This window comes from Dermacentor silvarum, chromosome 2 (genome assembly GCF_013339745.2).
Source record: "Dermacentor silvarum isolate Dsil-2018 chromosome 2, BIME_Dsil_1.4, whole genome shotgun sequence".
Lineage (NCBI taxonomy): Eukaryota > Metazoa > Arthropoda > Arachnida > Ixodida > Ixodidae > Dermacentor > Dermacentor silvarum.
This window is the reverse complement of record NC_051155.1, coordinates 89,804,109-89,830,792: the sequence shown is the minus strand read 5'-3', so window position 1 is coordinate 89,830,792 and position 26,684 is coordinate 89,804,109. Positions and strand designations below refer to the sequence as shown.

General features: G+C 46.6%; 1 protein-coding gene across 1 annotated transcript; it reads right to left on the bottom strand.

Moving 5' to 3' along the window:
- LOC119441604 (protein phosphatase 1L) lies at positions 1–26,650 on the bottom strand. The gene is made up of 5 exons (XM_037706211.2): positions 26,091–26,650; positions 19,607–19,732; positions 15,992–16,193; positions 6,374–6,504; positions 1–2,251 (listed from the first exon to the last, which is right to left on the bottom strand). The coding sequence occupies exons 1-5, from the start codon at positions 26,415–26,417 to the stop codon at positions 1,856–1,858; spliced, it is 1,182 nt and encodes a 393-aa protein (XP_037562139.1). The 5' UTR covers positions 26,418–26,650; the 3' UTR covers positions 1–1,855.
- Between the last annotated feature and the right edge of the window lie 34 nt (positions 26,651–26,684).

Below are 26,684 nucleotides of genomic sequence, written 5' to 3'. Positions count from 1 at the left end.
TCTACTCTGCCAGCAACCGCGCTCGTTGCTCGCTCACACCGTCGCTTATCTCCACACGGCTCTGACCTCTATGCGCCGTGCATTCGCCGCTCAGTTTCCGTTGAAGCGATAGACCGCACGGACCTTCGCCCGCTGCTTGCTGCCAGCGTTTTGACAGTCGTTGTCTGCAGTCATTCAGTGTGATCTATTCATGTTTGTTTGTGCGCACTCACACCACGCTTGTTCATTCAGTTAGTAATAGTCGGGCCACATTCTCCAACGCACGCTACACATGCAATGCTGCCCGGATCGGCAGTGCAGCGCTACAGGTGTGTCCCTTCGCACGCGCTGCCCACGGGAAGCGCTTCTCATCAACACCACCGTTTCACAGGCGCCTTCTCGTGGTCATCGAGTCTCTCTTCATGTCGGTCTACTTACGGCGCAGCACACCTGCTTACTTAATCAGCTCATGTTTACTACAATTCATATTGCTACCAAAGCCGCTCACCTTACTTCGTATAGCATTGCTGTGTTGCTATCGCATTCATTGCTTCGCCCTTAGGGCGAAACTGTGACATTTTTTTTTTCTAGCGCATTGGGTGAACTTCCAAACCCAGTAAACCTTTGAAAACATACCAGCAAGCCGTCAGAGTGCCGTCACTAATTTACAAATATATTTGTTTCTATGAACCAGTGTCTGCTTCAGTACCCAGCTCCTGCCGTGATGTGACATTGGCTCGCTTCGTTTATGCAATTGCTGGGGCAGCCATGCATAAGCACAGCCAGTAGACACAGGCCCAGATCTAATTTTATTTAGTTACGTCTTCATGCCCAGCCTCATTGCTACATGACGTCACCTAATTTTCCTGTGTCATGACATCCCCATTATGTCAATGATGCAAGGCCAGTACTTCTGGAGCAACTTAAGCAACAAATTAAACTACCTTATGAGCATTTCCAAACCTTCACACTTGCTATGTGTAATCTTTTTTATGTGCAAGGAGCATGTCAAATGTGGAAAGGTAAAAGCACAGAAAGCTGCAGAAGCTGGAGAGCTTCTACGGCTTTTAAGGCATGTGGCAGTAACTCCTTTAACGATGTATGCTGCTAGGCGAGTTGGCTTGTTATACTGAAGAAATTGAAAGAGTGCAAATAAGGCACGGCCAAAGGACACCACAGCACTGGCACTGAAACCTCAAGAGAAGCTTTATGAAAGAGCAGGTTGGCTTGGACACAAAATTTTCTGCCTGAGAAAGGGACTGTGGCAGTCATAACGTCTATAGAAACTATCAAGAAGTGAGAAACACATCGAGCCATATAACTCGTTTCTGCTTGCTCAACTTCAAGCATCAACATTTCTGCTAACACGAAAACATGCAGATTCAGTGGCCGACGAACTTGACAGTGTGACATGGGAGTTTGTGGAGGCTGTGCCGCATGACACTGCAATTACAAACACATCAGACAAACTGCTTCCAGCGCCAAGAACTATGTACAGAACAAATAAATACTATGTACAATAGTGCTGCAATCATCAACAGCGGAATAATACTCTACTAGTTGGTAAAAGCCAACAACTGTCACTGCAAACAACGAACAGCAAACAAGTAAGGAGAGGAGTGGTTCAGCATGCTTCAACTTAAATAAAAAAAAAGGAAAAAAGGTGCTACAAGACAGCACAAACACATTACAAAGTCAACAGAGATTACAGCTCCTGTTGCTCACTGGCTTGCCGAGATGAGTTCCCATAGACGGTGTCTGGACAAGGGCTACTCCAAGTGCAAAAAGCCTGAAGCTGCAACAGGCCAACACTGCCGACAGGAGGGCCACTGGTGTGCAGCAGACGGTGCGTGACGGCGTGTGTACCACAGAGAAATCACTCACTGACTGTAGTGTTTGCCACTGCCCGGCTGCGCAAGTCCACGATGAGTGCTGTGATGTTATCTAGGGAGCCGGCATTGAATGCTCGCACGACCAGTTCCCGAGCCCCGCAGAGGTGTTCGTCGAGGTGCTGCAGTGCCAGCAACGCTGCCTGTTCATTGCTCAGCGCGTCCCAGAGGCCGTCCGAGGCCAGCACGGCACAGGCAGCGCCTCCTCCGTTCCCTCCAGACAAGTCGAAGGTGAGCACGTCAGGCTGGGCAACAAGCAGACGACGCTCTTTGAGCGGGTAGTCACCCAGTGCACGGGACGTTGCCAACACTCCGGCGACCCGCCACACGCCGTTGAAGGTGATGAAGCCACCAGCTTCACGAATGCGCTTGTGCTCCTTCAGCTGCATGGGAACATCAAACAAGGCATTAAAGAAAGAAATGTGACAACTTGCAATCCTGTCCTGCCAATTTTTCGTCCTACTATTAGCACGGCATCTTTCATTCCTTCAGACCAGCTTTAATGAAATCTCTCTTCAAGCATGGACAGTATCATGCACAATTGAAATTCATGCAAAATTGTATTATGAATGAGAGCCAAGATGCGACTGTTGATGCATACAGCAAATGCCCAAGATAAACACAGAATGCGGTGCTCCATTACCAGCGCAACATCGTCTACAAGCCCACAAACAAGCCTTCGCAACAGCACATTCCAAGCAATGTTTGTCATACAATTGCAAAGTTATGACGTGTATGTTACCGGCATTCGCTATCCCAGACAGCCGTGGCCATTTGCTAGTCAGTAAAAGACCAAATGTGCCATTGCCTCGTATAAAACAACGGCAGCTCTGCCGATGACAACATGAAACACAATCAGCTATGATGTGCGCAAGCAAGCAGGGCGCCGAAATCCCGGGGCTTTGGAACACGGTGGTTTGCACTGCTGGACTTGGCGACAGTCTAGCTCTGCCTTTGTCAATACTGCTGTTTGTCGAGCACAAGTGTTTTGTCGTCCCTTTTTTGCCTTTAAAATGTGATGACCCAGTGTCCTAGCACAGCAACCGCTGCCTGTCATCACAATCGCGACTACTGAGGGCTGTTTTATGCCTTCGGCAGGATGGACGGCGCTGGCCCTCTGCCTGATCAGTCAAGGTGCTGCTCTTCCAGTGCAGTATTTCCCTGACCCTGATCCTTGTAACGGTGGCGTGTCAGTGAACATGGTGCCAACCACACCAACTCCATGTTTCAATGAAGACCCACCTTGCTTTCAGAACAACCCTATTCATTACAACTCCTCTGATCCAAGCTATAAAGGCATGGTGGCACTGTGACCCCCACCCCCTCCCCTCATTTGTCTCTTCCAAACCTCCAACCATTCTACACCCAGGGCCCAGAAATTTAGTTCCGTCTGCATGGTGTGACAAGCTCTACAACAATTGTAAAAAAAAAAAAAAAAAAGATTATAAGGACATTACAGGTCAAATGCAATGAAATTTCACTTTGACTAAAATGGTTATAAATTAGTAGTACTATATACAGTTAACTTCCATTAATTTGAACCTGATGGGACCTACAATATTGATTGAATTATCAGGTGGGTCGACTTAAACAAGATTCGGAAAAAATGCCAAAACACGCTGCTCATTCATTTGGCAGTAGCATTTGCACAATTTTAACAGTTCTTTTCTTGAAGTTTCAGTGTAAAGAATTTGGGGCGTTTCATGATGCATCCACTCGTATTTCAAGCATCAAAATTTGCATGAATAGTACACTCGACTGGCCGCTCTTCAGTGCTCTCGCGGTGTGGTTTCCATTCGGCTGGCTCAAATCGAGGGCTTGGAACTGTTTCGATTCACTTTGAGCGGCCATGCCCAGAACACGTGCAAACGCAAGGGAAACATTGTGCCTAACGATGTCGCTCGTCAACATGAACAGACGTGTCCGTTGTGTGGGTCCGAGGAATGTGCGAAACCTGCCTTGCCGCCTTGCAACCAGCAACAACTCAATTTAGACGGCAACTCAACCCCGCTGGGGACGTTCAACCCACTACGACCACCAACTCTCACTACGTCTGGTTTGCCCTGACGTGTCCTAACAAGGCCCCCTGCAGCGGGGGCACGAGAGAGGGAGAATGCTCGGATGGTGGAGGGTATAAGAAAGTCAGCAAGCTTGCCATGTGGAGAACACTTTTGCTTTGCCGTAGCATGTAGGAGCATGCACGCTGAACGTTTCTAGTATGTTTCCTTTGGAGCACACCGCTCACCCGTAACTATGTATTGAACTTGTGTTATTTGTTTTTACATCGCCTCGCTTTCCCTGCCGGACCCTCTCTGATGGTCAACCTGGTTTGAGCTCTAAGCAGACGCTGTTGAAGGTTTACCAAACCCTGGCCCGCAACAGAACACATTCGCCTGGTTCGTTCAGAGCGCCGTGCTCTAGCTGACAGCGCTCGGAGGCACTCTCATCTTCGAGCTCCAACAGAAACTTGATCACGTGGCTACTCCAACTGCTCTGGCAGCCGCTAGCACGTTTGACTGGGGCATGCTTTCGCTGGCTCCAATGTCGAGAGGCCTTCGCATCGTTCGAAACCAAGCTGGAGCACGGTAGGAATCAGTCGAATGTATCACGTGTGTCATACTTTTACGTTGCGAAATGCGACATATTTATTTCATGAAAGGCTTAGCAGATCTGAACCTATTTACCACCAAACAAGCGGAGTGACATGTTTCAGCGACCAGTGGCTACAGCGCCATCACCTGCACTTGCAACCAGAACATTGCACATCGCCTATACTAGAACCACGAATTCAAGCACTCAAGTAATATGTGATTTGCCTTAAATTTGCACCCACAGGTTGCAGTTGTAATATATTAAGTACAGTTAAACCTGGTTATAACGAACCTCCATATGACAAATTCCTGGATATAACGAAGTTTTTCTATTCCCTGCCGTTACTCCATAGAAGCACATGTATTTGAGACCTCTACGTAACGAAGTGGCAGCGGGAGACCCCCTCGAAATAACTAATTTTCACCGCCGACAACCTAGAGATTTCGCCCCAAATTTTGTCATTTTTGCGCGAGTAGCATCCAGAAGCACCTTCTCCGCTGCGACGGAATTCGAAGCGAGCACACGTGTGCGTGCTTGCGAGTGTGTGCGAGGTGGGCCTGCATCCCTCGACCCGGCAATCTTGCCGCCGCGGGCGTGACCTTTCCCCCTCCCTTCATTCAAACCTGATCCTGCCGCTTGCATGCAGCTGGCCTAGCCCCCCAACCGGCACTCTCCTTTTCCAGTGGACGTTGCCGACGCGCTGGCAGACACAGCTGTGACACATCACACTCGATGAGTGCGGACACACGCTGTCAAATGCTGGCGGCGTGTAGAAGCGCCACTGCAGAAGCGAGCGAAGTGAACTTCGTGCTGTTGTCTATCACTTCAACGCAAACTGAGTGCCGAGAACACACAGCACGCACAAAGCTATGAGCCACCGATGCACCTACACTGCCTAGACTCTCCCCAACACAGATCGCTTTCAAGATACGGCCCGCGCAACTGCGCGCCACCGCGCAGTACGCAGTTGATGCCAGAGTACAGTACAACGCTGCCCACTATCTCTCCCCCCTCGCTCCCTCGCTGGTGCCTCGAGCGCAATGGAAGAAGGCGTGCTGCCTCCCTGCTTTTCTTTCTTGCGCGCGCGAGATTTAGATGCGGTCGTCGGCTCCCCTTGCACGTTTTCACTCGCACATACAGCATACGGCGCGAGGCGATTGCGTTATCGCCCTTGGGCTTTATACGGAACATCTATGAGCCAAAACCAATTTTAGGGCCACAACGCTTCATAGACACCATCTTTATATAGCAAATACGGATCTAAAGGGTCATACTTTTGCTGGTGGAAACCGAAAATATGTCATAGTTGTCGCCCCCGGCACTTTGGGCGGCCAATGCCATCGTCAAGCCACCAAGCCAAGCGACATGAAAAGTCAAAATGGCCGCTCGGGCCGGCGCGGGGTGGCAGTTCACAACATATGAGGTGGGAACGGTCCCACAGTTGCGACGCAATAGCGGGGTTACCAATGCATTGGGTTCTATGGGAGCTGTGCCGGGACTGGCCGAAAACGACTAACAGCCGGGAAAATGCAGCACCCGGGAAAGTAACAGCGGGGTTCTACTGTAGCACTATACGACGCTACGACGCCATCGTGATGCTCACTCTTCGTGTCCAATGCCTCGCGCTTGTGCGAAACGACACGCATCCATTACCTGGTGTGACATTCCAAGGATGAGTGCTTCGACGAAAACGGAAAACGGGTGCGCGTTACAATCGAGGGCGCGTTAGAATAGAGTAAATACGGTATTCCTTTGGTGTAAGTTTTCCTGCATGACCGCCTATTGAATAGATGTCCCATAGTCCAAAGGAATATAATGTGCCTGAATATCAGGGGTATAAGAGATTACGGTTGTGGTACTGTCATCCCCGACTGAGGAAAACCACAAACAATTGCTCCGTCAAATTAACCAACCTGCTGCGGCTTGTGGTCAAACGACAGAGGCAGGGCCTGTCCCCGCCGGTCAGCCAGCACGCCCCGAGAGTCACCCACATTGGCTACCACCAAGTGATGGCCATGCACCAGTGCCACCAGCAGCGTTGAGCCTGAAAGAAAGCCAAGAGCAAGAAAGTTGAGTTGGCTTTTCTCTCACCAACAACTACACCCATGTACATGATGCGAGTTGGAAAGCAAAAAAAAAAAAAGAAAGATGCGGTGAGGGACAGCTTGACCACCCCTTCCTCAGAAGTTTGACAGAGCAGATGGTGTGCAACTTGCAAGACTTTACTTACACACAGTAGGTACACCAGTGCACACAAAAAGATGTACACCAACAGCACAATTTCAAAATACATTGATAACATACATAAATAATAAGAGACAAATCACAGAGACAAGTTTGATGCAGAATATGCTTAAACATAAAGGAAAGTCATAACATATTATACAATGTGAAGCCAGCGTGTCCGTATTGTTTCTTGCAGGTCTCTTGATTTCGCATACTGTCTATTTTTCTGGCATACCAAGCCTTTAGTGCATGCTACTATAGTTTAAAACCACTTTGTGCAATTTTCTTGCCAGTGGAATTGAAAAGTGATGCTGATAAAAAAATCCTAGCCTTAATAAAACTCTTCAATGCTTTACCAATATCTCATTCACACTCTGTTTTAGAATCTGGCCTGAAAAATGTGCCCCCCCCCCCCCCCCCCAGCACAGGCTCTTGCAAATTCAAATAAATACTGTTATCACTGCAGCAACGTGACAAGAAAATTTTGGGGGTATAATGCCCCAAAGTGAAATGCAGGTAATGAGACACTGTATTGGGGGGGGGGGGGGGGGGAGGCTTTGCATTAATTTAGACTACCTGGATATGGTTTCAGATAAAGTCATCGATGATGCACAATCATCCCAAATGTCTTTATTGCCATCCCTTACTTGATGTTTAGTGTCCAGGCTGCTTCGCTACAGTGCGAATGAATGATGAGCGAGACCTTCACAATGCACTCCAGCATTCTTTACTTGCCGCTACAAATAGAGGTCAAAAAGATCCCCCAGCTGAGGCAATCGGTCGGACATGTTCCATAAATGACAGGCAGCTCTGTCGTCACCTTTCTTTCTATGAAATACTTGGTGAGGCCATTGGGAACAAGAGTTTTGTGTGTGGTAGTGGCCCACCCTGAAGCTCTTCACTCTTCCCTTACCACACCTACTGAACTTTGGTCACAAGTGATTCATGAGCTCCTCGCCCAATTTCAAGGCTCCTGGTTCCCTTATGGACTTGCTCTGCCATCTACAAAGCAGCTTGAGAAGTAAACTTCAGTTTTCTGAGCAGTTAATTTTTTGCCTTGCAGAGAAGATTCTCAGTGAGCGCGTAAAGGTGAGCACCTGGCGATCACAAAGACAGCAAGCACTCTGGTAGCTGAGTGCTGAACCCTTGCGAGAACAACACTGCACGACTGCGTGCTAATTCGGCCACTGAGGCAAGCAAAAAGAACAACGTTTTTGTAGGCCCGTTGCCAGCACCTCATTGAAACCGAAACTAGCGAAGTCAACTGCACCCCGATCGTGGTACAAGCCAAGCCAAGGCCAAGACACACGTGTGTATGCGTTTGGTGCATCTCCCACATTTGTTTTATGTCTTGGGCGACTTTATAGGTCGATGTTTTTCGCTCAGGATTTCTAAGAAGCTTAAAGCAATGCCAATTTTGCCCTCGACGTATGCGCCAATGAAGCAAGAGAAGTGTCGGACAATAACTGCTGCAAAAAGTTAGTTAGTTAGTGGTAGATTTTTATGGCGCAAGGGCAACTGAGGCCAAAGAGCGCCAAACACAAGGTTGATGGTCGACTCAGGTTAGTAAGCAGTAAAAGATAAGGATAAAAAACAGTGGTGTATAGGGCCTAAAATAATTGAGTAATGATTACATTTGATGATTATGGGCAAAGCGCATGACATTTACAAGGTCAGGCAGCCTCAGCAACAGTCCTTGTCAGGGCAAGGAGTGCGGAGCGCCTGACATGTGAGATAAAAAATCTCAGCCATTTCCTCAGGAATGAGACAAGGCTGAGTTCAATGGAAATATGAAATCGCACGTAGGAAGCCTACACTCGCTAAAAACTTAAAAACTCTTTTTAATGAAAACATTTGGTAGTCGCCGAGAAAGAAGGACGGGTGCGGAGGTATTTGGTTTCTGTACAGTTCTGGGAAGTGACGTCTCCTATCTGGTTCTAGCCTCTTGCACATGATGAGAACATGGATGACGGACAGTCGATCACCACATTTTGGACAGTGCGGTGCTGGAGAACTGTTTAGCAGATGTGAATGTGTTGCATGTGTGTGTCCTATTCTAAGCCTGCATAGTGCAACCTCTTTATGTCTGTCGCGTTTCTCGGTAGCATATCTTCCTATTAATGGCTTTATTGTGTGCAGTTTGTTTTCAGTTGCTCCATCCCATTCTTCTTGCCATTGCCTACGGATTCTGTTTCTAATCTGTGGCCTGAGGTCCTCGTAGGGTATATTATCTATGTCAATAGAATTACGGAGAGCAGCTGACTGCGCAAGTCTGTCAGCTACCTCATTTCCAGCTATGTTGCAGTGCCCCGGTACCCAGCACAGTGTGATTTTAAGTTTAGATTTGTGAGCCGACATGAGACATTTTAGAAGGAAATTAGTTATTGGATTTTTATGCTTTTTACCGGATGACAACGCAGTCACTGCACTGAGGGAGTCTGTATATATGATGGAGGCTGGTTGTTTATTCTGTAGGATGTGCTTTACGGCTAGGAGGATGCCACAGCATTCTGCAGTAAATATGCTTGTATGTTCGTTCATTGTTTTCGATTCGGAGAATTGTGGGCCATGTGCGGCACATGCGACAGCTGAAGACTTAGAGGCGTCAGTGTAATACTCTGCACACCTGTATTTTGCCTGCAAGTACATAAAGTGCTGATTTATTGCGAGCGGATTCCCATGTTTGCCCACCTCAAGAAATGACATATCACAGTGAACAGCGTGTATTTCCCAGGGCGCAATGGCGTCTTTGTGGGACACCACCTGGAGGTTGGAGGCCGGTATCTGCAGGCTTTCAATGTGTGACGCGACTCTAACGGGATATGGTGGCGTTGCTGATGGTCGTCTCAAGAACAACTGGGTGTTGCTTGTGTCCTGCAAGAGTTCACCAGATGGATGCTCTGCATGAGAGAGCACCTTAGTGGCATACACTATGCTTGTGTACTGCCTTCGTCGTTCCAGTGACCATCTGTTCGCCTCAACATACAGGCTGGCTATTGGGCTAGTTCTGAAAGCACCAGTGGCCAGACGGAGCCCAAGGTGGTACACGGGGTCAAGCATCTTTAGCGCAGACTTTGATGCTGATTCGTACACTACCGAGCCATAGTCAATACGTGATAGGACAACGCTATTCAGAAGGTTTAGCAGACAGTCACGGTCTGTACCCCATGACTGATGGGAAAGGATCTTTAGTAAGTTCAATGCTTTCAAGCATTTCAATCGCAACTGCTTGATATGTGGAACAAAGGGGAGCTTTTTATCTACCACAACGCCTAGGAATTTGTGATCTTGTTTAACGGCTATGGTCTGCCCGTTCAGTGTGATGTTGGGGTCTGGCCTAATGCCACGCTGCTGAGAAAAAGGTAAACAGACGGTTTTGCCACAGTTGAATTTAAACCCATTTTCGTCTGCCCAGCTTGAGAGTTTATTTACCCCCAACTGAATTTGCCGTTCACAGATGGCCAAGTTGCAGGATTTGAAACTGATCTGGACATCGTCAACGTAAACAGAGTAAGAGATAGTTTTGGGCAACACACTTCTTAGAGAGTTCATTTTAACTATGAAAAGCGTGCAGCTGAGAACGCCACCTTGGGGAACGCCATTCTCCTGTATGAACCGCTTCGATAGAGCATTTCCAAGACGAACCACGAAGGTGCGTTCGGAGAGGTAGCTTTCTATAGTATTGAGCATGTTTCCCGAGACTCCAAGAGAATGCAGATCACGGAGAATGCCATAACGCCAGGTCGTGTCATAAGCTTTTTCCAGGTCAAAGAATACAGAAAGACAATGTTGTTTGTGGATAAAGGCATCCCTGACATAAGATTCAAATGCTACAAGCTGGTCAGTTGTCGACCGACCAGGCCTGAATCCAGCTTGACGTTGGTCAAGAAGGCCGTTATATTCAAGGAAATAAACGAGGCGGCGGTTTATCATTTTTTCAAACACCTTGCACAAGCAACTAGTCAAGGCAATGGGCCTGTAACTTGCTGCAAGCGTGGCTTCCTTTCCTTGTTTGAGGATTGGTATGATAACAGCCTCTTTCCAGGCTTTGGGTAGGCGCCCAAAGGACCATATCTTATTAAACAGAAAGAGGATGCTTATAAGGGTGTGTTCATGTATGTGCTTGAGCATGCCATAAGTAATCCTGTCTGGGCCTGCTGCTGAGTTGCCACATGTTCCCAGAGCCGCCTTCAATTCCTCCATAGTGAAAGGGCTATTGTACCCTCCTGTGGATGGCCTTTTATCACGGATAGGTTTCCGCTCCTCCGCTAGCTTGTGTCGCATGAAGGAGTCTGTATAATGTGCTGAGCTGAAAATATATTCAAAATGTTGACCTATTGCATCTGCTTGGTGTTCCGGTGTATCACCAGCAGTGCTGACCAGAGGCACTGGGTGAGCACTGCGCCCTTGAAGTGCTCTAAGTCTGTTGTACACTTTATGTGTATCTGTGTAGGAGTTTACAGATGAGAGGAATGACTGCCAGCTTTCCCGTTTGGATGCACGTCGGATACGCCTGCCATTTGCTTTAGCACGCTTGAAGTCTGTTAAATTGTTAACTGTAGGATACCTGCGGAATTTCGACCATGCTTTGTTTTGGTTCTCACGGGCATTCTTGCACTCCGCATTCCACCATGGCCTACGTTTGTTTTGTGTCTTATTTGATGTCTGTGGGATTGACTTCTGTGCGGCTTCTATAATATGCAGAGTGATCATGGATTGTAATTCGTCTATCCCTAGGTCTACGATTGGAGAACTGGGCAGTTTTGAGAGTTCTCGGAACTTCTTCCAATCAGCAGCCTGTTCTTTAAATTTCCTATGATTATTTACAACCATATTTATGTTTCCTGTGTGTTTTAAGCAAACAGGAAAATGGTCGCTTCCGTACAGATTATCGATAACAGCCCACTCAGTGGTTGCCAAGAGCACCGGAGAGCCAATAGCAAGGTCTATTGCTGTGTATGAGTTGTGTGCTAAATTAAAATATGTTGGGTCTTTTTTATTAAATATACAGGAACCGGAGGACAATAGAAATTTTTCGATTAGTGCACCTCGGGAATCAACTCTTGAACATCCCCATAGTGGGTGGTGTGCATTGAAATCTCCAACCAACATGAATGGATCCGGGAGCTGGTCAATAAGTTTTTCAAATTCTTGGACGGATAGGTGATGGTCCGGAGGAATATATAGGGAGCATACAGTTATTATTCTACCAAAAGTTAGAGCCCGTATTGCCACTGCCTCTAAATCAGTAAGTAGTGTGATACGCTGACAGGGAATTGTGTTCTGCACAACAATAGCGACGCCACCCGATGAGTCGGCAGTGCCTTGCCTGTCTTTCCGGTATACTGCATATTCTTTGAGAAAGTTTGTGCGTGTTGGGTTTAAGTGTGTTTCCTGGAGGCAAAGTATGTTTGGTTGGTATTGTGCAAGTATTTCATATATGTCATCCAGATTCCTGAGTAGCCCTCGGCAGTTCCAGTGTATAATGCTCTCAGCAGCCATTTTTGCGAGTGATAAGGGGACGAGTTATTCAAGTGTCACCGCCTTTGTTAGGCGGCTTGACTGGCGGATGTTTTTTCTGTTTGAGGCGGTCTAGAAAACTCCGCCTCTCTTTGGGGGACTCTCTCAGCGTCGGAGACACCGAGGATCCCGGGGTCACTTCCATTGCTTCCGGCGGAGACTCGGAAGCGGATGAGGGTTTGTCAAGAAGGGTAGACTCCCTCTCAGTTGTCTGTGTTGTTCCAGAGGAGTGTGAGAAGTTGACCTCTGGAACTTGGAAGGTTGGTGCAGCCGATGGCTGCTTGCTGGGGGGCCGAGAAAGGCGCGCATCAGCAAAGCTGTACTGCGTGCCCACCGTAACTAGACGCCGCCCGGCCCCCCGGCGCGCTGCGTCAACGTAGGATCTTGCGGAGAGTAGCGAGAGCTTCTTCCGGGCTTCAGGGAATGTTATGTTTTCAGTTACCTTGATTTGAATTATTTTTTTCTCATTTTGGAAGATTTCACAGGTTCGCGAGTACGCAGCGTGCGGCCCATGACAGTTGGGACATTCTGTTTGAGTGGCACTGCAACTTTCGGTTGGATGCTCGTGAGCACCACACTTTGCACAGGTGAGTTTTCCGCGACATGTGTTGGATCCGTGTCCGTACTTCTGGCACTTGAAGCATCTTCTCGGGTTTGGGACATAGGGGCGGACTTTGCAGTGAATAAACTCTGCTTTCACAGCGTCTGGTAGACGGGAACGATTAAACGTCAAGACGATATGGGGTGTCACTACATCTTCACCGTTTCGCCTTATGGTGATGCGGCGTAGGGCGATGACACCTTGATCTCTGAAGCCATCGAGGAGGTCAGAGTCTGTTTCGCGGATCAGATCACGTTCTGATATGACGCCTTGAACTGCGATGGGGGGTAACGGACACCTGTAAGTGGGCGAACTGCTTTTGCTTGAGGAGGATGTCGGAATGATCTTTCTTTGACACTTCAACAAGAAGATCACCGGATGACAGTTTCTTTGCTTCATAGTTTTTGCCTATCAGCTTCTCAAGGGTCCTAGCGATAACAAAAACGGACATTGCAGCAACAGAGTCATTGTCTACAAGAGAGTGTATAATCAGGAAGCGTGTGAAGTGATCACATTGAGTTCGAGTTTTGTCTAACATGTCTTCGGTGCGGCCCCTTTTCAGGGACCGATCGGGTTTTTTGGAAGAAAAAGTACTCATGCGATATGGATATGCCGACGGTTCCTAGAATGTCACCTGTGTTTCACCGTCTTATTCACAGGAAGGTCCCGGGGCTCGTCGCCTGGTACACAGACGAAGAGCCCATCGGCCGGAGCTTGACCATGGCCCCGACCGCCACCATTCATGGTTTCTACCCTTCACCTCAAAACCTTTCGCCACGGTGCGGATGACAGCTTCGGTATGGGGGCTAAGGGTCCGTGGTGGCGCCAAGCACCATCACCTTGATACTCAAGGTGCCCTTGCGGGAACTGCTGCAAAAAGACCCGCGATCATGCGCCTGTTGTCTGACCGCCATCGAACTGTTGACGTGGGAGGCTGGTTTGGTACATGTATTGATCGTACTTTCACCTAACATGTAGCACAACCATGACCGAAATACAGGCTGAACACATTGCATGCAGGCGTATATGCACACAGCAACGTGTTAAGTTTTAGTAGATCCACTTGTTGAATAAAGACATTCTAGCAAATCCGTTATTTTGCACTGCCTGTAATTTCGACATCAGACAGTTTTAGTTTAGCGGGCTTAGCGGGATCGAAGTGTACATGCTTAGAATGCCAAACGACCCATAGCAATTAGCGTATGCACACTATTTCTCAGATTTAACGTTACTGTCTTTGTGTAAGCTTACGTATAAACATGGTGGCGGTCCTCCCGACCGCCTGCTTCAAACTGAACCTGGCGTCCCTTCTGTAGAATTCATTTCATTCGTAGCAAATGAGAAATGACAGTGTAAACGGCTTTCCATAGTCTCAGGCCACTTCGACGATAGAGTATTATGATTAACCTTGCCGATCTTTCGAGATCACTTGTCGTTTCGAATGTGTTGAAGCCTAATGAAAGAAACTTACGGGATGGCTGCGCCACCAGTCGGTGAAGTCGAGAAATAGGCACGATGGCATATGACCTTTGAGATCAGGATATCTTGGAGGCCAAGGACAACAGGCTTGTGATTTCGCCGTGGATTATCAGACATGGAAAGTACAAATACAATACGCTCCTGGCTGTCATTGTGCTGCCTTTCACACTTTTTTGGACGCACACGCAAGGCTTGGCGAATAGATAAAATTACTTATGTGTAGATGGTGTGCAAAGTTTAAAGTAGATAGTTGAATAGCGTCCCTCACGGAAAGTACGCTATCATGCTATACTAAAGCTTACTTCTTGTGAAGTTTCTTTGCTGAACGGTAACACTATTTCTCTTAACTCTGCTACTATTACATTACCGTCTATTTATTATCCAGCCGCAGCAGAGTTAGGAATATCGGTCAGGGACAGTATTCGGTGAAAGACTCGTCTCGCCTACTCTTCGCTGCATTCTGCTAACAAAATGCAGACTATGTGAAATGCCTGCCTCTGGGACAAGCCGTGCAAAGTGCATCTGCGTCAGTGGAGTGAAGGAACTTATGCATTCGGGTAGACGGTGCATATGATAAGACCTTTCTAAACTGTTCCAAAGTACGCAAAGAGAAAAGGCACATGGAAAAAAAGAGGAATGCAGGTTATATCAGATCTGCACATGCGTGTGTCTGTGTCAGATCCGTGTTTGCGAAAAAAAAAGAAAAAGAGGGTGAGCACCCCACTTCAGCGAAAAAGCTTTGCAGCAGTTTTGACGCACGGGTCGTGCCCTCATGCTGCTGCTTCTTTCACAAACTTATCCTGATTACTTTTTAACGACCATGCAATCAGGCCTGTAATGGCCCTAAAGGCTTGCGCATGTCCATGCAGTGGAAATCCTTCTTTCCCTCCGACAATGAGTGCACCTTGGTCGCATACCGCACGCATGAAGTCAAAATCCCTATGTGTAGGGGGGCAAAGGCAGCTTACCAAACAAATGATAGATTAGTAGAAAAATTTCAATGCCCTTGTGCACGAAGTAAATACCCTCCTCCACCCACTTTATGTGTGGCTGCTGCTATTGTCAAGACAGGCAAAGAACGAGCACAGCAGGAGGCCTACGCGGATTTTTAATAACAACACAGGTTTCATTCAGCGCTTTGACATCTCATGGGATGTTCAAAAGATTACAAATTGCCCGTGTTTTTGTCGCTAACTGAAGTAGGATTACCTGCATGTGATTCAGGGGCGAAAGACACCAGACATAGAACAGAGAATGGAAGGAGAGAGGAGACCAATCGCGGAGAAAGGAGGCCCGACTGGCAAAGGCCCTCCCCTACCGTTACTAAGTTTTGGCTAGGCATCCTTCCACGGTGTGTCGTTCATGCTCGCCACGTGCTCGAGTTTCGAAGTGCTGCTGCCTCATTGTGGTCCGTGATAGCGGTTCCAAAACTATTGTGCAAGCTGCCCTCCCACGACATGTATCGTGCCCGCTTGTCACATGCTTGCTCCGGAGTCTTGAAGTGCCGCCTCAGAATGGTTCCCGCGACTACTGCAAGTCGTTCTTTTGCGGTGTACTGCAGACTGCTGTGAAAGGTGCATTCTTCGATGCATGAAAGGAATGCCACGACTGAGCGTCCGAAAAGTGCTATTTAGAAGCACTGTGTCAGAAACTCGTCACAAGAGCCAATATGCAAATGCAGACAGCCGTTAACAACAATACAAACCTGAGAGGTCATGCCGATTCTTCAGGATGACCAGGAGGTCGGTGTCCAACTGCAGGATCTCATCGGTGAGCAGCTGCGAGAATTCTGACAGCAGTTGCTCCACTGTCTCGCCGCTACCTCCGGCTTGCTGCCGCTGCACAGCCTCCACAAGCTTCGGCATCAGTGAGGGAAACAGGCGCTGCTCAGCAAAGTCTGATGCCACCTGCAGCATCACAAGGGTTTGCACATGTCACTGACCCGTTCTTCATGGTGCTTCTCCCTGCACTTTTAAAAAAGTTTGCACCCTTTGGGGTGTATCTTGTCCCACAACAATAATCGTAATCTGCACTGCTTTCGTTTCCTTTCTTGAAAACTCCGCGCTCTCGCTACTTTCCTGTTGAGAATGCTATGTCACCCTGATAATGCACATGCCGTTCGTGACCTGGAAGGACCGGGCTCGCAGCGTTAAAGAAAGCAAACACAAGCAAGGCAGATGACGATTATTGTTGTGGGACACCCCAAAGGGTGCAAACATTTTTAAGAGTGTGGTCTGTCATCATCAGCGTATAGTGCTACACCATAGGTCAGTGTACTCACTCTCAAGTAAACTGACTCTTACTCCCTCATTCCATACGCGTGATACAGAGTTAATGAAAGATGTGAGCAGATGTGCGGGTTAACGTGACTATGAACAAAAGTCAGTGACAGTGAGTGTGTGTGAATGCGAGTAGGCATGTGAGTGACTGTCAGCAAGTGTGAGTGATATAGTATGTATTCTTCTTTTTCTTCATTCTGGGGTTTTACGTGCCAAAACCAGTTCTGATTATGAGGCACGCCGTAGTGGAGGGCTCCGGATTAATTTTGACCACCTGGGGTTTTTTAATGTGCACTACAACGGAAGCACATGGGCGTTTCTGCATTTTGCCTCCATCGAAGTGCGGCATGTATGTGAGGGAGTGCTGATGAATGGGAGTCGATGCAAATATGAGCTTTAGTGAGCGCCACTAAGAATGAATTGTGTGGCTGTGAATGTTAGTGAGTGAGTAGGGTGATTCCATGCAAGATCGAACATGCCTGTCCGCTCAATATTTTTTATTTTGTCTTTTTTAATGTCATGTAAGCATACTCAAATTGCACATAACAAAAACTCCTATTACCAAAAAGCGCTCCCGGCACATTAAAAAAAAATAAAAAAATTGATGGTGGTACAACGGGCGTCCTGTTACTCCTTATTACAATACTTTCTGCCTTCATGTTCGAATTCACTGCAAACTAAAAAAGTTGGGTAGAAAACCATTCCTTGCTCATTTTAGTACACTTAAATGTGAATAACTTCTATGCATTTCTTATGCACAAAAGAAACGAAATTTTGAAAAATTTTGAAAAAACACAGCCTAAATCGGAAAGGTTTTGTAACTTTGATGTGCCTTGGTGCATTTTTCTATTTCACATAGAAGCTTGAAAAGACAGACAAATATAGAACGTTGCCTTTGCAACATCCCTGGTAAAGGCTGTGTTCCTACAAAACATACAAGATAAGAAAAACAAGTTAAAGAAACAAGCTTTTCTCCAAGAGAGATAAAAACAAACAAAAAAACTCTGGTGCCAATAAATCAAAAAAAAATTATTTTTTTTAAATATCAACAACGCTCGGCGACCACTGTATCCTTTAACAACGCATCTGCGGTTACTATGTCATAACAGATGATGAAAGGTACCCATGAAGGGTGTTTCGAAAACCACGAGATGACGTCAATGAAAATACAAGGTGCAGTATCAGCATGCCAACCTACTACTTGTTAGGTCTCCACCGTTGTGTTTATGACAAGAAACATGAGGCAATGGTTTCACTCTCCATGTATGTGGAAGTACTGCTTCCAGGTCATTATATGCGATATTAAGCAAGACAGTTTTTTTTAATTATTTATTTATGTTTTTACATGCACAACATAATGACCGCTAATAAGAACCAATATGAAACACCACCATGTCCCTGGGTATAACCAAAATTTCGAACAGGGGTTGGTGAGGGGCCCTTTAAGATAAATACGTCGAATCTCATTAAAGTGAAACTGCATCAGACAGGAAAGTATCATTATAAGCACATACAGTCAAGCACCACTTAAAATACTGGTCTTAACAATATATCAGACAACAAGGCAGCCAGGGCACCATGAAATTTTGTGCGAGTTCTATGGTAAAACAAACCCCTTACTACAATGTTGACATGTCGCGTTACTTGTTATAGCAATTCAATCAGGCCACAGGGTGTCTATGTCGGAAGAAAAAGTAACGCGAAATCTTTTGCTGCATTGCCAGCCTTGTGTGCCTCTCTTCCATCTCCCTTCCACCCCTCCGAAACAAGAGTTGACTACAACGATGGCCACCTCACTGATGCTCATCGGTGGTCTCGACTCTTGTTTCGTAGGGGTGGAAGGGAGACAGAAGAGAGGCGTGCAATGCTGGCAATGCCGCAAAGGTATGCGGCATGCAAGCGGAAGCGGCCAGGCGGGGGCTCAAATTTTGTTTCTCAACCAGGATTTCGCATTCCTTCTTTTTTTAGTGCAGACACCCAGTAGCTAGATTTACTTTTTATAACCAACAATACAGCATGGGAACATTATATACTAAGTGGTTTATTGTGCCATAGAACACACACAAAAATGCACGGTGCCGCAGCTGCTCATTGTTACATCCAAGCAATTGTTGAAACTGATAATGTTATAAGTGGGTTTAACTGCACTTCTTTGTCTAATTAAATTATTTGGATGTCTGCGCCCTCCGTTTTTTTTTTTTTTGCAACCTAGTTATAACAATTATCAGTTATAACAATGGAATTTTCCAGGGACTTTAATACTGGTATAAGTGGATTCGACTGTATTCTTACAAGCTGATATAGGTGAGAAGCATTCTACATTTACTTCAATATAATTTGCTGTATATCCCTGACCCTGATCACGAGAAAGAAGTATACAGAAGAATAAAATTGGGTTGGAGTGCATACGGCAGGCATTGCCAAATCTTGACTAAGAGCTTACCACTGTCGTTGAAAAGAAAAGTGTACAATCATTGCATTCTACCGGTGCTATCATATGGGGCAGAAACTTGGAGGTTAACAAAGAAGCTCGAGAACAAGCTAAGGACCGCACAAAGAGCGATGGAACGAAAAATCTTAGGACTAACGTTAAGAGACAGGAAGAAAGCGGTGTGGATCAGAGAACAAATGGGGATAGCCGATATTTTAGTTGGAATTAAGCGGAAGAAATGGAGCTGGGCAGGCCATGTAATGCGTAGGATGGATAACCGGTGGACCATTAGGGTTACAGAATGGATACCAAGAGAAGGGAAGGGAAGTCGAGGTCAGCAGAAAACCAGATGGGATGATGAAGTTAGGAAATTTGCAAGCGCAAATTGGAATATGCTAGCGCAAGACAGGGGCAATTGGAGATCACAGGGAGAGGCCTTCGTCCTGCAGTGGACATAAAATATAGGCTGATGATGATGATGAATTTGCTGTATTCAGTTTCACTGCATCAAGGTTTGACTGTATCTCACTCATATTGCAGGGGACCTTAGGCTATGATAGCAGCTGCTGTAATTGAAGCCCCCCCCCCCTAGCCAACACTGTCAACTTACCTCACCGCCATGACCATCGAAGACTCCATAAAGATGAAGATCGTGCTGCTCATCGCTGAGAATGCAGAAACGGTCCTCCATGCGTGGCCTGCGCCCCTGCATTGCAAACACGCCTGCGTGCTTTGCCTGCAGAAGGAAGAAGGTTTCCATGTCAGTTGCAGCTGCTAACCTGTGCAACACATTTACTGAACAAGTCAGCACGGATGCGCAGGGAGAAAAAGCTAGGATCTCAGTCACCACAAAAGTACTCACAGTATGGAGGAAACAGTCAAGTCAATCTCACATTTGTAGGGGAAAATGCCTACAAAAGATTTCTGTCTACAAAGAACTTCAATCATTATTCATGTCAAACTAAGATGCTGTGGAACCCTTGAAAGTGGGCATGACGGCATCATTTCTATCCCAAGATGCACCATATTGAGTGTGAGCAGGCGAATAGAGCACTTCTTCTGATCCTGCCTCACTTAGTTGCCATGTCCTTGTAGTTTGGCCATTGCCCTAGAGACAGCACACCTATACTCACATGTGCGCACACCGATAGAGACAAACACAAATGCTGACCTGCAACTAAATGTTTATTGCTGCAAGACAGGTGTTTAAGTACATGCGACATCAAAACAGGTGCATTCTTTAGGCCTCTTGTTGCTCAGTTTGTTGCTTTAAGGTCTTATCTCTTTCATGTGCTCCCTCGGTCCCTTCCCACCATTGCAGCTGCACGTGCATTTGATGTAGCATGTCCATAAACACCTGTTCTGCAGCAATAATCCTTCAGCTGTAGTTTAGCGCACAAGTTTTGTCTACATCAGTGTTTGTATGTGCGCTGACAGGTGTGCTCTCACTACAACGGCAGTTGTTCTGCCAATGGGTGCCATGTTGCAGTGCTGCTATCGCCGCTGCTAACACTTTGGTGTTTGCTCTAGGTCTAGGGGCGCATGGGTCTTATGCAGCAGACACCAGAACTGTTTAATTCAAGGTGGATACTTCAATCATTCTGTGCCAGATACTGGACTATCAGCACTTGCTGATGCAGAAAGTGTTCATGCATGAATGATGCTACAAAGTGTCACCAATGGTTTTTCTGGCACTTGTCTGCGCACTCTGTTGCCTTAGTGTGCAAATGCCATTCGTTGGTTTTCTGTTCGCTAGGCGACAACCACAACTTTCAAAATTTTATGCGGTGGAACGAACTCTACTTTTGAAGATGGTTTAATAATATGAACATGATGTACAGCTTCCCTGACAGTAAGCGACAAGAGCTGCAGTAAGCCAAAACCGCTGCCTCCGGGTTTGCGTAGCATTAGATGTTGTGCAGCCAACATGGTGCTCCACTGTTTCATTGTCACACTAGCAGTGCTTTCACGAAGTGTCATAAAGTTGGAAAGCATTTTTAAAAGCTGACTGCCTGCACATACAAGCTGTACTACCACGATCATGCGAACCCACAGCACACAGCCACTGGTTCGTTTGTTTTTTATTGTAATCATTCTGCCTGGCACGAGTTCGCATTGCGTGAGGGATTTGCAAGCCCCTAAGTGCCGTTTGGACACTCCCCCTATTCTGCAGTTTGCCAAACTTCCTGGTTCACATGTTGGTGTGCTTGTGTTCTTCCCCTGCACCCTTGAACGTTTCGTGATGTCATGGTGGCAGAAGGCAGTCAGGTGGGTGCAGGATACCGCAATGTTCTGAGACGCTTCTGCTCGCTGACGTCTGCTGTGCTGCTACACTGGCCCTCGCAACAAGTAGCACCATAGGAGGTGACCGAGCGAGCCAGAGTGAGTGTAAAAAAAAATGTCGCAATGCCCTGCTCCCACGTGACTGCATTCTGCGTCCTCACGTCACGACATGGCAACCTCTTGGGAAACGAAACTGAAATTGGCCGTAGAAAAGCTATCGCAATAAATTCCTTTGGGCACTCAGAGGCTTGCCAGTAAGCTTTTCTAGGGTTATATGTTCTAGGGTTATGTAGAAATATGTCAGTACTGCTATTAAGGCTGTTGCCATTGTCCTGGAAGTGGCACCAATGAACTCTTTATATAGCTTTCAAGCTTGTTTTCCCACAAGGCAGTTAGCTACATTAACAGTGGTGTAATAATTTTTGCAATCGGCACATACAAGCGCAGTTTGCTTGTCTTATGACATGGAAAATGTAAATGTGGCTCCCATTATGCAACTGTGTGCTAAAGAAGCCCCAGCATGTGCAGCTTGCACTCCAGTTAAACTATGACCGATGCTTCCATTAGTTGGACAAATGTGCAATGCAGAGAAGCGCACTTGCAAATTATGAAACGGATATACTGCGGAAGACTGCTGAGCTTCTTGCTAAACCCAAACCCAACTCGAAAGAGCTTCTTAGAAAGAAAAAATTGTATACTGTTCACACCCTCAGGGATTATATTAAGACTGTTCTGATTCAGATATATTACATGCTGCTTTTTATACTAAATGTTTTGAACAAGCATGACTGAGCCTTTCAGGCTCTGCTGACTAAGAATTTGCGACTAAGCCAAGGAAAAGCCAGTGTCATGCAACTACTGCGCTGCAGCGCTCTAGTAGGGGTGCGTGAATAGCAGTTTTTGAGACCAAATGGAATACGAATTGAATAGTGTTCCAAGAAGTAATTCAAATCAAATACATCGAATCATTTTCGAATAGTTTGCGAATAATGTACAGCCTTCTCACCAACAAAGGGCCACAGCTACGAATTTATAGAAGAAAAAGGATTGCTGTATCGCCTTTACCACCTGGCTACTGGCAGAGCATCGTTCCTACTAACTATCGAAGTTATCGTTCCAAAAGCACTTAGACATGACATATTAGAGGTGGCACATGCAAGTGCCACCTCTAAGTGCCATCATGCATCCCGATATTCAAAACAATGAAAAGTTTATGTCATTAAACTGCATATTATAAAGCCTGCTTTTTTAAATGCCAGAAGAAAGCATTAGGAACAACTAAGCAGACTGTTCATAACTCATGGCTCCTCAGAGCATAAGCGATCGTGCATTATCATATAAAGTACATAAAGGTAATATTGTAAGCCAACAATGTCTATGTGTACCTTCATGACCAAATCAAACATGCATGTCACCTGTGGCAATGGCAGAGTGAAAAAAAAAAAAAAAAAAAAAGATTTCTTCAGTTCAAATGGTCGCAGCAGATGGTGCTGCTATTGTATAAAGTATGTTGCAATGAAAGCTATTCTGATTTAATAAGATGAGAGGACACAGGTGCTGCATTTATAAATAGTGCTAAACAATAGCAACTGCCAAATGCTACGTCTAAAGAATATTTTATTGCGAATGATTGTGTCTAACAGTAAAAGTATCTTTCTGAGCGACGCAGCATGCTCTAGTATGTTATGTCCACTGTGGATGGAATGAAAGTTACAGCATTTTTGCTTCAATTTTATGCTTGATTGTGTACAGACCGCCACGTAAAGTATTTGGAAAGCATTCGCATTTCCGAATGGTGACTATTCGATTCGATTACCTACTATAACAGTGACACTATTCAATTCGAGAACTGAATCGAATAGGATAATATTCGATTCGTTATTCAAAAGTTTTGAATGTTTGTGCAGCTCTACACTCTAGCAAAAGGCTATGATGCTGTTCTGCAGTACTAAATGCAGCTTCTTGAATCTATACTCTGCTTCATACTTAGCAGGAAACACTGCGGAAGCTACGCGAGTACTGCGGTCATAGAAGCCTCACTCCAAGTGTTTTGCAGTGCAGATGTCTTTTACAGAATAATTACTTAATACTTTAGACCTTGTGGATGCCAAGTTATGTGTAATCGCATATTATTTGTGCAGCTCTGTGCTTCCAGTATGCGACATTACTATGTGCTGGTCGAGAGGGCTAGTGGTGCGCTGTGGCCATTAATAAATGGGCCACTCAGCTTGTTCAATGGTAAATTGGTTGAGATCTGCAACGCCTTCCGAGTAATAATTGAGCCATATGTTGCAACGTGAAGAAAGCACGACATCTAACGTTAACGTCAAATTACACGACGTGTACCTATATCTTTCCTCCATATGTGACACACTATTTTCTGGTCACTATTGCGAACAGTGAGGTAAAGTTCTTTGGCCTCCACAGTGTTGCCTGTTATGTATGAAATGGAGTATAGGCTTCCCATATTTTTATGACAGAAAAACATCAAAAAATTTGTTTTCTTAACACTGTAAGCTTGAATGAAGACCACTACAGGACGAGGTCTGTTGGCACTGTATAGACAATGAGACAACTTTTTACGAGTATTGCAAACCTTGCTTGCATCAACAGGTACAGCTCTCCAATTTTCTAAAAATCTCGCAACAGCGCAGACTGGCATCATCGTCAGTGTTGCGTCATGGCGTACAACTGTGAAAGTAGCGAAGGTCTTAAGCGTCATGCCCAAGCATCACTTGCAAGGCTACTCCACTCGACGCTTAGACAGGAGAACGCTCTGCACGCCCATGCGCGTACCATCCATACGTTTGCAGATGCTTTCTGTGACACTGTGCTGATCGTTGTGCCAGTCAGTGCTCCTGTAAGGTTATCAAAGACTTGTAGAGCTGAACCCATATGGCAGGCTTGAATATATCATACAGCCTTCCTCAAGAGATGGGCTGATGCAACTGTAGCACGAGTTAACGCAACCATGTTTGTTAAAATATGCGTGTAATATGTATACAACCACCTATAAAACATTCCGTCAAAACATGCAAGGTGACAGGCTGGGAGAGTTTCTGTCCATAAATCGTGCGCATCCTACGCACTGTGGGAACCGGTGTAAGCGAAGCTTTCTGTGCTGTTTGTGCTGATTCACGATAATTGGTGGTGATGTTGACGACAAATGTAAGTTGATCAGTGGTTGCTGCAATACAAGAACTGGGAGGTCATGTTAAATGTTACCTTGAGTGCCCCACTTGTGTTTGCCTACGTAGTACATAGAACACACAGCAAGATGTGTTCAGGCATTGTTGTGTGCCATTTTTCGTAGCCAGTGAGAAGGTTGGCACTGTCATTGCCTCACACAATGCATCGCATCATGGCAGAAGTGTTGGTTTGCTGGGCAGCCGCTTGGGTAGTGCCATCTTCTGGCTGGGGTGTTTTAATGCTGCTTTGCGTCCGCATGCCCTGTGTCAGTCCTCCACATGGACAAACTTGTATGGTCTTTATTTTTCAGAAATAGGAAGAACCGAACATACCTTGAATTTACATTTCTCCAGTTTGTCCGCAAGTGTTGGCATGCCTAGTGGTAGCATTTACTTCATTGAAGACACCCCTGACAAAGCACACTTTCTGACGTCGCCTTTCCCCTCTTCCCCGCTCCTCTCATGTATGTGAGCTGCCACAGGTGAAGAGTTTTTGTGATTCTTCTACCCATTCTCCTTTCTGAGCTGTTGCTTGTGAGTACAGAGTAAGTGCTGCAGCTTCTGCAAATGTTTCGCAGGGGGCTAACGTGTAATTACAGCAGTCCAGAGGGTATTGTGGAGACGTCCCGGAGCTCCAGATGGTATTGTGGCAATGCCCGGGGAGTTCTTATAAAAAGGTCTACCTAACAGATCCCAAAGAAGGCATACTTTATAACATTGCTTTTCCCCTCTCCCGCACTCCTGCCAGGTAGTATTATTATGCGCGCTCTTAACCACGCCAAGTGGTTAAGACAGCAGCAGTGGAAAAGTAAAAGGTAGAGGCAAGGAAAATAGGTTACATTGCATTCAAGAAAAGACAGGTTGAGGACCCCGCTTTTTGAACAAGTGCCTGTTAGCATTCAAGCCATTGTCGTCGTGAACTCTTCCAAAGTACGACGCCACAAACAGACTCAATGTAACAGCAGGGCAGTTAGTATTGTGAGCAGCAGGAGCAGTGGCTTACGTGAAGGCTCAAAATTTTCTTGCTGAGTGACAGGGATGGCACTATTAAGCTATGATGGTTAGCAGTAGCTTACCTAGTCAACAACAAAAACATAATATGCCTAAATTAATTATACGACTTTTCAAGCTCGGTCCGAGAAACATTTTGAACATCACGGGCATGATTAAGTGATTCTAGTATGTGTAGCCTGGCAACGTAGGCCAGAACCGTTTGCCGTAGCGCTCCTTTTCATCCACCTGGTAATTCCAAACTGCCAGCTGACACAGCGCTCTCCGCCTCAGGTGATAAAAAGGCAACAGGGCACACATCAGTCGCCACTGGTTGCTGCAAATAACCTTTTCCGCACTGTCTGCCTCAGGTGATAAAAAGGCAACAGGGCACACATCAGTCGCCACTGGTTGCTGCAAATAACGACCTAAGATCACCGTCGGCGTAGATTCAATCGACAACGATCAGACTGTTGTGTGTGCTTTCGTGTTGATTTGCATGTCCAGAGTACCCAAGCGAAAGCATAGATCAGAACATGCGTGTCTCGTCCTTTCTCGATACCTGCGGCCCAGCGAATCGGGGCGCTTTGCAAATAAACGCGCCGAAGTGTGGTGTACGTGATGGAGACTGACCTGCATCTCCCAGGAGCGACGCTCGGTGGCCGATCCGACGGGCTGGCTGCGCATCAGCAGCTTCTTGACGGCGTCGGGCCGGCCCAGGAGCTCGAAGCGGCGCAGCAGTAGCCGCAGCCAGGCGTCGTTCGTCGACTGGCACAGCAGCACCGCGGCCAGCAGCGCCACGAACACGGCGAGCGTGCCCGGCCGCAACACGTACAGGCGCACGTAGAAGGCGGCCGCGTCCGCCATCGGCAGCAGTTCGGTGCGGGCCGCTCGCGACACCAGGCTCACGTGTGCCCAGAAGATTTCCTGCACGACTTCGCCCTCCAGCTCGTCGTCCATCGTTCGCCCCGCACGGCGGTGTCACGGCGAGGAAACGATGCGGCGAAGCAGAAAGTGAAACCGTGAGACAAACGGCGAAATCTCCGACACTCGCTGCGCCTACAGTCGCTACACTACTACTAGACAGCGCAGGAAAGCAATGGCAAGAATCCACTCTATCATCCCGTGTGGATGACTGCCGGAAGCGTGCCCTATGTGCTAGAATAACATCAAGCGCCACCAAACTAAGTTAATATTGTCGCAAAAATTTTAATATTTTTCCGTCAG